Source organism: Metopolophium dirhodum, chromosome 1 (assembly GCF_019925205.1).
Source record: "Metopolophium dirhodum isolate CAU chromosome 1, ASM1992520v1, whole genome shotgun sequence".
In the NCBI taxonomy this organism is placed as follows: domain Eukaryota; kingdom Metazoa; phylum Arthropoda; class Insecta; order Hemiptera; family Aphididae; genus Metopolophium; species Metopolophium dirhodum.
The window spans coordinates 55,971,503-55,985,605 of NC_083560.1; the positions used below are offsets into that span (position 1 = coordinate 55,971,503).

A 14,103-nucleotide genomic window follows, 5' to 3' on the forward strand; every position below is an offset into this window, starting at 1 on the left:
AATGTTAGGTGTCATTAATCGTGAGCGTTGCTTAATGTCAATTGACGTAATAATTAGAAGCCAATTAAATGACGAAAATAAATTAGCAATTCTCCATATAAAACCTTGGTGGTAGTCAAATAATTTATGCGAGTTATCAGCAAGTGATATACCATGATTAAAAGTAAACCACGGACTAAGATATAATGGACTGGGAACTAGCAGATTATCAATGGCCTCGAAAGTATGTACAAGAGTTTACAGCGCTATCTGTATAAAACACGGACTGAGATACAAAATGTGACGTTAAATAAAACCACTGGTAACGCTGAAAACATTAAATTATGAGTGTTGATGATAACAGAGGAACCTTTTGCAGGCTGTTCCCCACCCACCTTGTCGTTTTCAGTCCATTATATCTTAGTCCATGAAGTAAATATAATATCCAAAGGTAATGGTAGGTTGTAAGAAACACTTAGTAGGTACAACAACATTATCAAATTTAAGGACACAAGTGTTTGGGTTATTACTTATTAGAGAACACTAGATCAAGGACATTAGTGCATGACCGAATATTGGGTACGCTATTTAATTGAAAAAAGTTGAAAAATACAAACATTTGTGTATTTTAATTAGTTATTTTACAGCAACTCATAATCATCCAAATGATTTATTGTTACCATTAATTATTATTACCACAATACCACACATAAACAATTTTACACAAATGCACATTTTACTCAACACTTGTTACATAGCTCGACTGTATTTACCCGGCAATCCCAACCACTGCTCTTCAAGCACACCCAACTACACACCCTGCTATTCCTTCATATCTTATCTAAATTTCAACTATAACTAATTAAAGTATGTCAAACTCAAAAACCTGCCCAAAAGTTTTAGCTATCATATTCTAAATATAAATACTACAATGTATTGTTTCGGAGGTACATCAAAATGGAAGCATTTTCTACCGTAAGTATTTTGTATTTGCTCTGATTAATTGAAAATTTTAATACAAAATCAAATTCTTAAACAAATGAAATATTGATTGAGGACAAAATATTTTAAACATGAAAAATTTAGTATGAATATTAAATATTTTGAATAAATAAATGTAGTAAGATAAATTAAAACTTTACCTATACCCATTTGGAATTTTTGGTTATGGTTATAATATATAACTTTAAAAAACATTCTAAAAATAATTTTATGTTAATAAATTGCGTTTGTAAATATTTTAAAATTATATTAGGTACAAACCTTAATTTGTTTTTACTCTAAAATATTTCTTAAAATAATATGGGATAAGTTAATAAAAATATTCTAAATAATAGAATAATATTCTGTTTTCAAACATAGAATTAAAAATTTTATGTCGTTCAATATTCAATTAAGTAAAAACTTAAAAAATTATAACGATAAAAATTAGTGGTTAATATAAATTTTTCAAAAAACATTTTTTTGTAACGACTTTAAAATTTTAAACTATGCAAAAGAAATAGGTATTTTCAAAAAGGTTAGTGCTTTTTAAAATAATGAGTGCCTTACGTTTAAAATTTAAATTGATTTCTATAATACCGTGTACCCAATAATCCCACAGCTAACGAATAAACAATAGTCAATTGTCACCACTCAGTACCTAAAAACTGACAAGACAAGCCTCAGACAAGTCAAATTACAAACAATTTAATTTATCGGCGTATATTTATTATTTTCACCTCCACTGTTGGTCACCAACGGAGACGAGCGTACGCATTACATCACGCAAACTTAATGTCGTACACACAAACACACACACACACGTTGTAGTTACCTCCGTAGTATGTCCATTCCATTATTATTATTCACTTATCTGCCAGACAGTAGTTGTGACTTGTGAATGGCGAATGTCTGTCATGAGTTTTTTTTTACATACGTCTACTCCTACTGCTAAACAGTGAACAATACTATAACAATTACGACTACAACTACTACTTGTTATTACTTCTACTACCTACTACTATATCTAGATCTACAAATGCGACTACGACTACTACTACCACTAAAATATTATAATAGATAAAATATAATATAATATATTGCATTATAATTTATACTTCCACCATCGACCATCGTGCACGCGTGTCGCGGATGAATACAATTGAACGAGATTCATAATAATTTAATTAACGATTTCGTTTTCTGTTTCTTTTTTTGCCGGCGATCGGGGTAATCGTCATTGTCACTAAATGTCGCATATTGTTTTATCAAAAGTCACGATATCACCGCACCGTCGTTTGGCCTCTTACTGCACTTAGTCCTCAGAATCCTATTGCCATCCGAAACACTAACGTATTTATATTACGGACAATAGTGTAGTTGTTGTTCCTACCTACGTTGTACTATCCGTATGTCTTACCGATCGCGAATACTATGCTGATACGGACGTCCACGAAAGCCACAATTTACAGCGGTAGCGTCGTCCACTGTCGGCGACGGAAACGCGCGTTATTCGCGTCGTCGTAAAGTCGTCTTACCGCCGTGTAAAGTACGATATTCGCCTACAAGTCTGCTTATAATCTGCCAACATTATTTATGCGTACCTACCGACCGTGGACAGCAGTGATATAATATATCAAATGGTTTTTGGATATCATGGTACACAGCCGTGGTGGTGCTGTCGCCGCAGTTGTCGAGTCTACAACACATTGCAATCTTCCGCAATCGCTCGCAACAGCAGTGCCCTTGGCACCAGCACTATCTGTATCGAATCGCTGCCGTCGCCTTTATAATAGTTGTGGTGGCAATAACCATGACACGAGATTCGGCGGCGGTCGCCGCTTTAGACGACCGCCGCCGCCGCTGCCCTATATCAGCGGCATCCAACGTAGTGGACGATGCCTCAACATTGATGACAAACAGTATTGCTATGAGCGGATCAAGTAGCAATGATGACGTTGGTGGTGGAGATGAAGGTGGTAGCCTCAAGTCCTCATCTGAAGTGTCAACAACAACTAGCTGCTGTGGTGGTAGCAGTAGTAGCAGCAGAAGTGGAAGCGATGATGACGATTCTGCCGCTGTTACCAGGTTGGCTACAGCAATTGATGACAGTTGTTCTACATCTATCAAAACTCCCACACCACCGTCATTACACAGACATATGGAAGACGATAAAAATGGTGATAAAGATTCTTCTAGCAGTAGTCATAGCGATGAAGCTGCCGCGACCACTCCAACAAGTATTGGAGGACGTCTCACGTTTTATAAAGGTAACTTAATAATTAAGTTTATAGTTATAATATAATGTTATAATACAAACTTCCCATACTCATAATTGTTTCATCAAATAATATAGCAATACTTACTGTCAGTGTCATTCTTATTTGATACAATTGATAGGTAGGTCTATATCCCTAACCAGACAACATTTTGTAATGATAATATTATAATATCGTTAGGTATTTAGGTAATATAATAATATTATAATCATGAATAATTTTATTATAATGTTATAATAATAATATGTTTAGTCAAACATTTGCTGTCTGGGTATATTTTATATAATGGATATTCACTTAATCTAAATTCTGTTAAAAGAAAATAAATATAGAATCTAATATTTTTGAACTTATATACATAGGTAGGCATGCACACAAAACACTTAAGTGATGGTATCCATCTTTGTTAGTCAATGTTATAACATAGTTGATCAATTTATTTTTCAATACCTTTTTTTTTTCGTGGCATCACTAAAATAAGGCCAAACTGTTTGCACATTGCTTGACCCCCATGTAGGATTGTAGGATTAACACAGTAATAGGTATATAGGTACAACAACAGTTGACCCTTAAAGAGCCCAAGATGACTTCCCTTGGCATGTTCTTGTGTGTATGCATAGACTCAAATCTTTGTTAGAGTGCACAATTTGAGAGCATTTGGCTATACCCGGAGGAGATAGACAAGAAAGCCCTGCCTAACCCCTTACCGACCATACAATTATTTAGGTTAACAAATACCGTTAACATCAATCACCTTTTCTCGGACCAACCGTAATCTGCCACCAGAGACATTCCATTCAGTGAGCCCTCTTCTCGGACCAGCCTAAGCCAGCCATCCTAGATATCTCTATTAACCCTATTATTCTAGGTAATAATTAATTGAGTTCATATCATGCTGCATTGTAAAAATTCCATTTAAAATATTATACCTATAACTAATAATAATAAATTTAAAATTTAAATAATCAATTTATAATATGCAATATAAAATAGTTTCTCTTTCTAAAAGTATAGTATTCAAAAATAAGTTGTTATTTATTATTACAGACCTAGGTACCTAGTTAATTATAAACATTTACGATTATAATTGATAAACAAGAGTTTTGTAAAATATTAGTGTTTCAATATTAGGTATAAGTACCTATCATTCAATTTTATATCAGTAATTCAGACAATAATTGGTATTAAATTTGTTTCTTATGGTATAAAAAAAATTATAGATGTACTTCTTCAAAACATTTGTATTTTATTAATTTATCTGTTAATTTATTAATAACTACTGATAAAATATTGTATACTCTCAGTAATCCAGCTGTGAGATAATCTGAAACTTCTTTAATCTGCAATTACTTTAATGCCAAGTGGACATTAAAGTATGTAAAGGGTATTTAGATATTCATATCTTTAATGTGTATAATATTGTACAATATTATCATTATTAACATTTTTATGAACTTTGATGTCCTATCAAATAACATCTAGGTTACCTACCTAATTTTTTTTTAATAATTTAATGATATTTTATCTATTTCATGATATTATGGAAATATTTACTATATGTTTTAAATTACATAGATATTATAAAACATTAGTTTTATAATTGTAAGATACCAATAAACATAATTAGTTTAACCCGTCGTTGATATCGCTATGCAGAGTCCCGCCATTGGTATTGAGTGAGCGCTGCGCTCACCTCGTTGTTTTTTCATCATTATTTATTATACAATGAACATTAAATATTGAAACCAACAACCAATTATTTAAATTTTAATCTTTTACAAAAAATGTTCTTACAATTTTTCTCAATTTTAAATTGTTCACCACTAAAAATTAATTTATAATTGTTTATACATAATATAATCATTATCATTCAACTTGGCCCTAGTTGTCTGGAATATTTTGCTGATTATTATACAGTATACGCATATGAATATTGTGTGCTCCTTAAAAATAGGTCTAACGTTCCGAGTTTACGAAATAATATTAGGTCGATCTATTGAGTGAGTGCAATGCTCAATTTATGGATATTAACAACATTGCATGTCGATATCTAATCGAGAATTATCTATAAAATTATTATATTTGCAAAAGTATATTTCATATTTCGATTGAAGGTATAAATAATATCAGACGAATCAAGTAATAAATAAATAAGTGGCTCTCAAAATAATAATGAGGTGAGCGCCGCGCTCACATCGCGACCACTGACGGGTTAAGTAAGATTAAAATACATTTTAATGGTATTATTTATATTAGGTATACCTAATTATTTATTATTATAACTGTCAATAAAATTAGAGATTACACATCAATAATCATTAAATTTACAATTGTATTGTACCTAAGTCTTAGGTACATAATTTTCCATTCTTTCATTACTTATATTGTATCTTATCATATTTTTGTTGGTAATCTATTTAAAAGAGCTAATACTTTATCATCATGGTTGGGCCTAGTTATAAAACCCAGTAAGAAATAATCGGAATAATCCAGTATAAAACCCAACAAACTTTAAATTGCATTTTTATTACTTTTTAGTAACAATTTAAAAACAAATTTAAAAATATTTACTTTTATGATAAAATAGGTACATGTTATTTTACTTTTAAACAGCATTTTGCTATATATTTTTATCGGTTAGGTTTGTAGGGGTAAATGGATATTCCCCCCCAGAAATTTTCCCCCTATTTTTTTTTAAAGTTTATTATTTAATATGAAATTTTTTTTAAAATTAAAATATAAAATAGTTTTTATTTTCATATATATAATAGATTATAAATGTATATGTTTGATCAACTGAACTACTTACTTGAAACAATAAAAAAAAAAAAAAAAATAATAAGTAGGCATAAAATAAAATATAATTAATGATTAATAAAAATAATTGATAAATCTGACATAAAAATGATACATTTTGTAAAATGAATTCTGATTCTTTTGTTATTTCTAAACTTACATTTTTAAAACTGTACCAGTTTGAATATTTAACAATTTAATAATTGCTTGTGAATTTGATTCAAGTAGTTCAGTTGATCAAAAATATAGATCTATAATTTACTATGGGTATTTATGAACATTTTTGAAAATATTAGACAATAGGCATAAATATAATATTCATAATATTAAATAGAAAACTTCAAAAAAAAAAAATGGGGGGAAATGTCTTACTACACCAAAAATGGTCAGGAGCAAATGTCTGTAATTCGTTTGTAGGGAACTGTCCTAGTAAACAAGTGACAGGAAACAACATTCATTTACAAATTATTAAAACCCATTTAAACCCAACCGGGTTGGGTTTTTTGAATCCTGTTTATTATAGAATAAGTAGGGTTAAGAAAGTTACTCAATTTATTGTAACTGGTTAAAAGTTACAAGCTTCTTAAAAACTATGTAACTAATTACAAGGTACTAGATACATGTAACAGTTATATATAACTAAGTTATATTGGTAAGTGTATAAAAAATTATTGACCGGCCAGGTAAAAACACGTTATGGTCGTTATGTTAGGAAAAACAGATGTACCAACTATAATCGTATTACATTTTCAACCATTTTGACCAAATTAATAAAATTTAATTTACATTTATTAAAAAAAAACCAAAAAAAATTTTAATTTAAAATGTCCGTAAACAACTTGAAAAGAGTCAAAATATTTTGAAAATTATATCAAGTAAAAAAAATTATAAAATAAACATAATATTATGATGTAAATTTAAAATATCTACGGTTATTAGTTATAAGAAAATCGTTCTATGAGAATTTGTTAGTTTACGGGAAAATATCCAATGTCTAACTTCAAACAATCGTTCAAATTTAATTTGACTTTCTGGTAGACATTTCTTTAACTAATTGACTAATGCTGTGTTATAAAAAATGTATTACATTTAATGAACCAATTATGGGCCACTAAATCTTGTTTTAGGGACCACCACCTCACCATTGATTAATTTAATGTTTAGTGCAACCTGGCATTAGTATCTTAAAAACTATTAACTTATGTATCTTAAAGTTTTTAGTTTTTAAATATGTTAGAATATTCTTAGTAGTTTTTAAGCTGGACTTATAATACTAGTATTTATTCTATTGGCTAAGCTTTTCTAGTTCTTGAAAAGTTTACAGTATAAGTATTAGGAAATCAATTAAAACATTGTACATATTTTATTTTTGATATTAATAATTGATCAGTATTTTTTGAAAAATGTGATTTGTGTAACAACTAATTATTAGTGCTCGGATTTAAATGCCCTCTAACAAAAATGCGCTAAAAATATTTTAAAAATGCATTCAACATGTAAAATAAATTGTATATGTAAGTTTATAATTATAAAAAAATTGTGAAAAATTAAATTTAACAAATTACATTTTGTTTTAGTTTAAAAAAAATTTTGAATTGAAGTTTTGTATTGGACTACCAAAAAAATCTATTAAAGTAAATCTATAATACCTAAGCTTACATTGCACTTTATAATATTATGATTTATCATGCTATCAGATCTAAATATAAATACTACTATATCTTTTATCAGTTTAAATGCAACAAAATGGAACCAATTTTTTATGTAAGTGAATTCATATCAAATCATTCATATTCAATATCATTAATTAAAATTGTACTAATATTATAAAATATTATTTTTAAGCAAATGGTCTTAAACATGAAAAATTTAGCATAAATATTTTGAATAAATAAATTTAGTAAGATAAATTATATCTTTGCCCATGTTTAGAATTGGTATGTATTGAAAGTTTATGATCATAATTAATTAAAAAACAATATTATTATAATATTTTAAAAATAATTTTATATTAGCATACAGGAACAGGAAGACCTTACAAAAAAAAAATAATAAATATGGTGCTATTTAAACGTTTGACAAAATTTGTTAAAATTATATGATTAGTAAATAATTTAAGATATATACTCATATTAGCAAATTTCAAAAAATAATATTTTGAAAAAAGTTATTACGTTCCAAATTAATTTAATCAAAAAATATCGATATTTAGAAAAAATCGAAAAAATAAGCTACTTGACTTAGATAAATGTTTTTTCCATTAAAATTATTCTTATAAACAAATTTTTGAATTAACCCAAAAAAATTATAAATTTTAATTTTTTTATTTTTCGTATTAAAAAATAAAATAATTTTTTTATATTATACGTGTTTATTACAATTTACGATATGTCTATATTATATTTAATGGTCAATGTGGTTAGATATAGAAATATTTAAATATTTATAAGTTAAATATAAAATTTGGTTGTAATGTAAAAATGTATTATTTCAAGGTTTTGAAATAAATTAAGTTTGATAGGTTAGTATTAATTTCGTATAAGAATGAATTTTAATAATGGATGCAAGCTCGTTAGTTTCTACTATTGCAATAGGTATGTCAATATATTTAAGCTTTCTGGTTTCATGTTTACAGATGGAAAGTTTATATTCCAATTAGCAGCACATCACCAACAAAATTCATACAACAATCCATCCGCTTTGACATCTCCATGCCGTTGGGTACCAGTTCCGACAGTGATACAGCAGCACAAAAATAATGTTAAGTGCATAGGTGAATGGTCACAACATCAGCAAAATAAAACAATATGGCCTTACTCGGTTACCAATATTGCTTCTGACAGTAATTCACCTCAACCGATACAGCAATCACAACCACCAACAGCAAGAATTTGTGAACGGAAGCAACAGCAATTTCAACACAGGACGACGCCCCCGCCACTTTCTCTCATCACCGCTGCTGTTAATACAACTACTCATACTGGCGGAATAGTAGTTGCAACGACAACAAATATTGTGCGCAGACCTTCTAGAAAGTGTTCAACTACTGTAACAGCAGAAAATATTAATGATTTTCAGCATCAACGCTGTCAGCCACTAACACAACTACGAGGTTTACCAAGACGCTCACAGCAACACCAACATCAGGCGTTCATGATGGTTGCCCCTGAGTCAATTAAGGTTCAGAGGCGTTTATTGTCGTTGCCAAAAAAGCAGCGTCTCTGGTGTCAACGAAAGAGAAAATCAATGACTAGAAACTCCCTGTTACAAGAACTGAAGCCCCCACAATTAAATTTAGAATGTGTTGTACGTAACCTGTGGTGTCGGCGGCATACAACGGAATTGTTGTTGCGCAGGCAACTGTCGATCAACAATAGTGGAGATAATGTTGCTGCTACTATTTCCGCTGTTATCGACGTTACCCCTACAGTGGTTTCTCGTCACGTTTCTATCTCTACGGCAAGCGTTGTCGATTCCACTTGTCCAAATACGGGAGGTAGCAAGCGGCGATCAATGGTTTCTCTATCGCCCTCCACCGCTATCCTAATTCCCACCACCGCCACTGCTATGACCATTAGTAATAAGAGTGGCAATAGTAGCCCTCACAAAAAATATAAATTGGGACACCAGCAGCCACAGGAACAGATTCTACCTCCACAGCGACGGGTGGTAGTTGATAAAAGTGTAAAAAAATCGATTCCACAACCTCCGCCACAAGTGATTTCTACCAACGATCACAGCATAACTGCGATATTGTCTGGTGGTGCGGCAGGTGCAAAACGCTCTAGTAGTAGTGGTGCTGTTTCTATGGTAATGGAATTAGAAAATGGCATTGTTACCACAACCACTACTACTAGTGCAGTATTGTCGCCACATAAAAACCTTCATACGCCGTCACCTGCGCCGCTATCGTTATTGCGTACGTTGCTCAAGAGTCCCAGTGGTGAAAGTGGTTCACCGCCCATTGCTGCTAGTACAAACGGTGTTGGATACAGGCATCACACAAATGGTAGCAGAAAAAGATCATCAGAATCGACAACTGTTTCATCAATACCATCTATTAACGCTGCTGCCATTAAAGTTGAAAATGGCCTCGGAACTTCAACCATTGCAATACCATCTGTAGGTGCTAATGCATCAGATAATGCTTCTGCCGTTCTAACTGCTCTTCATCAACTTCCACCTATTCACCACCCGGCTGCTGGGCAATTGGCCGCAGCTGGTTACTTTAATGTGTTGTACCATCAAGCCGCAATGGCTGCTGCTATGGCGTATCAAACCCACGCACAACTGCCTCAGCAGTTGCCTAAATCTCAACAATCATCTTTGTTATCTTCACAATTTCCCACCACCAGTGGTGCCAGTAGCACTTGGCAACGTCAACTGAACCGGCGGCCGCATCCATCAGAAGCTATTGTTGGAAGTGGAGTTACCAACACCACCATCTCTTCGTCTACATCGACGGTCGTGGCACCTTACTCTTCGCCTTTGGTAGCTGCCACTGTCAATGGCAGTAGTTTATTGCCACCTGCTACTCCGTCGCCTCCACCTCCTTTAATGTTGCATCCTCATCCTGTTCACCGTCATCATTTATTGTTACACCATCAGCAGCAGTATCAACCAGCACCCACGGTACAACAACAACCATCGTCGTTCCATCAACACAACCATCGACAACAGGGTAGTAGCGTCAAAAAAAGAAGTGGAGGGGCAATTAGTGATACTGAATATGGTGTTTGCTTAGAAGAAAATAACTCGGGAGTTGTAGCTACCCCAGACGAAGAGTCATCCTCTTCTGCCGGTAAGTGTACCAATAATTACAATTACTTTGTATGGAGATTTCGCCAACGTTTACGTTACAAGATAATTATTTCTCTATAATTATAAGTGATGTCAGTGTAATTTTTATTCTGTTCATTAACTTACCATCTTGGATCCGTTTATAGTGTAATGTTTATTATTTTCTCACCCACGCCGCTTGCAAATGTTAACTTTCGAGTATCCGTCGCAAGTTTTTATCCACTAAAATACGACCGTTTGGTAACTGGTATCTGTGAGTGTAAAATGGCTATCGGCAATAATTGTTAAAACCCTAGCCATCGGAACTGGTTAACAAAAGTCTATTGAGTTTCTAACTAAAATTCTCCTGGTGTTTTTCTACCAGAGCACTACGCATTATTGCTGTTGTACGTTTATTTTCCTACCTAGTGTCTCTGTATTATCTTATCTATTACTTGCTTTATATTTCTGTTCTATTTTCACTGTTGAAATTAATGCTATTACTCCCAATATCTAATGCATGAATCGTGACTAGGTAGTCGTGGCCTCTTCATTTTCTTTTACTCAAAAAGATTTATGATCTTTATATAGCCACGTATGCAAGAAGTAACCCAAGAACGTACGCTTGCTCAATTCAAGGCCATACAGTACACTCAGTTCGAAAAATTCGTTCATAAAATACATGACTCATTGACACAAATTAGTGACACATACTTTGTTCGGCGAGAAAATACGCCGCGGCCCGACGAAAATTGGTTCGTTCAGCGTGACTGCGTATTCTCTCGAGTCTTTTGGCGAACAGAGTATAGGGTTAAATCACTCGAATCCTAGTGCTATAGTGCTAATCTTATAATACTGATTCCTTGCCATTGAATCTAATCGCACACATCTGTCGTTGCCTGCTCCGATAGCTGCTTTAAAGCACCTACGTAAATATCGGAATTTTCTATAATGGATTTGAATACTGGGGGCATAATTTCAACCGATATATTGTCATCTCTATAATTTTCCTTTTGACACAAAGTTTCCCGATTTGGGAAAAATTACAATACCTCTTCGGAACGTATGATAATCTTCTCTAAAAAACAGTTACAACCTAGTTACTTACTGCGTTTCGCCACCTTTCTTTTTAAACCTCGTTAAATTTAAAGCCAATTAATTTCGTTAGGTTAAAGATTTTTCTTGAGCATGCTATGCTGAATTGGACCAACGTTAGAAATTAGGGGTGAATTTAAGAGGACGTTATACCCGCATGTGTTGTCTCCGTCTTACAAGTGCGTACCATGGCAAATTTCACGCTTAGCCGAATACGGGTAGCTCCGTTAGTTTAAAAATTAGAGTGAATCGATTTCTTATAAAATCTAAAGGTAAGATTATTATTCAGGCAATCTCGTGGGCTTTTTATTATATTTTAATTTTAAAGCAAGTAACGAGTACTTTAAAATTGTAAATTATTTGTACATCTTAAAATACTCATAACTCGCTTTTAAATTAAAATATAAAAAAAAAAAACCATGAGGTGCCTAGATAGTCTTACCTTTAAATTTTATAAGAAGTCAATTTACTCTAATTTTTAAATTAACGGAGCTACAAGTGTTTGCACTTGTAAGACGGAAACAACACATGCGGGTATAACGTCCTTTTAACTTAACTTGATTTCTTACACTCTCAATAATTCAAGGTACATAGACACAAAGAGGTACTTTTTGATTTCTTGTAAACTAAATTTAAAACTACTATCTCCCTCACTCGATTTTTAAAAAGATTTAGTATGTATCCATCTTTCAAAATTTTTTTGGTATACATGTTATCTATTTCTAGTTATTACTGTAAAAATGTTTTTATATATAGGATAGATTCTTGTCACGACTCATGATGCAACAAATAATTCCACATTTCCACTCATCATGTGCCTAATGTATTTAAATAAATATTATTTATCAATATGTTAGAGGCTTTATTAGAATCTCACTAATACATTTTAGGTAATTTTTCTTCTCTTTTTTGCTATTATTATGTAACGTGGCTTGTTCAAATTTTTAATAATTCCGAACTTTACCGGCTCGATAGAAATTCAAGTGATTAAGTAGATTCTATAGTCTATTCAGAATAAGAGCGGTGCTGGGGGGTCAGCTTGTACGCGAGGGCGTGGCTTTGTTCTGAATGTCGAACTTGGTGGGAGAAGCATCTGCGGTCGCCGCCCGGTACCGCTCTTATTCTGAATAGAGTATTGTCTTTTATGCTCCTATTTAAATAAGACCGCACCGGACGGTGAACGAAAAACGGTTAAACTTGCACATGTATACCTCACTCTAGACTGTTTCTGCCGCTATCGTACAGCGGCGTCGACAGTAGCCGGCCGACAGCAACCAATCACAGAATAATTAACTTGTCATCATCATTACATTATATTTTTAATTTGTAATATCTACAATGTAGATTAAATAAATAAATATTTTAGTCAAAATATAACAGTTCAATATTCAAGATACAATGCCAGTATTGCAGTTTGAAGTAATTTAGGCAGCCATATAATTATTTATTATTACAAATATAATTATGAAATATTTGAATCCTCTGGAACATACCACAAACGTTTTACATCAACTACAATTATTTAAAATGTAAACACATATAAAAAAATATTATTTTTTTGAACTGATAAAAATTAACTTCCTTGCATATTATTTATATATATTATTATAATTAAATAAAAAAAATATTTTCATTTTACTCGTAGATTGTGTGCCGCTCAACCTATCCAAGGATTCTATAGCTGAAAATGTCAGTGGTACTAGTCCAACGGCAAGAGTCAGGTGACACTCGAGCGGAAATTACTACAATAGACTAGCTATTAGCATTAGACTGTTTGGCCGTTTCTTAAAGGCTAACTGAGTATACTATTTCATTATCGTGTCAAATACTATATGTACTGAATATGCGAAAATGTATGTATGAATATAAAAAAAACAATATTTTAATTTGTAAATACATATTCATGCATACATAAATATATACATACATATATATTATGTAAAATTATAATATATATATATATAATCGTTTATTCAAATGTCGCGTCTTATTGTTTTATTATTTTGTAAATAGACATAAAACAAAAAGAAAAGTCGCATGTGCGTGTAGTCATAAGAAGATTATTTGTTAAAATAAAAAACAATCAATTATACAACGGTTGTTTTTTTTTTAAATCGCAACTACTAATTAAGCTAAAATCTATGGCTGCTAGACTGCTAATGTCGTTTGTAAAAATATCACCTTAAAAGCTACA

At 31.8% G+C, this 14,103-nt stretch overlaps 1 protein-coding gene across 1 annotated transcript; it reads left to right on the top strand.

The window, feature by feature from the left end:
• The first annotated feature begins 1,911 nt into the window (after positions 1-1,911).
• LOC132937112 (uncharacterized) lies at positions 1,912-14,004 on the top strand. Its single transcript, XM_061003936.1, has 3 exons — positions 1,912-3,230; positions 8,671-10,836; positions 13,555-14,004. Exons 1-3 carry the CDS (start codon positions 2,774-2,776, stop codon positions 13,632-13,634), a joined length of 2,703 nt encoding a protein of 900 aa, XP_060859919.1. The 5' UTR covers positions 1,912-2,773; the 3' UTR covers positions 13,635-14,004.
• Positions 14,005-14,103: the final 99 nt, after the last annotated feature.

What these genes read in the sequence shown, in the direction of transcription:
- LOC132937112 (XM_061003936.1), top strand. Translation starts at nt 2,774, where the DNA reads ATGACACGAGATTCGGCGGCGGTCGCCGCTTTAGACGACCGCCGCCGC. An exon ending in ACGTCTCACGTTTTATAAAG is followed by an intron (nt 3,231 to 8,670) that starts GTAACTTAATAA and finishes TCATGTTTACAG; the next exon opens with ATGGAAAGTTTATATTCCAA. An exon ending in AGAGTCATCCTCTTCTGCCG is followed by an intron (nt 10,837 to 13,554) that starts GTAAGTGTACCA and finishes TTTTACTCGTAG; the next exon opens with ATTGTGTGCCGCTCAACCTA.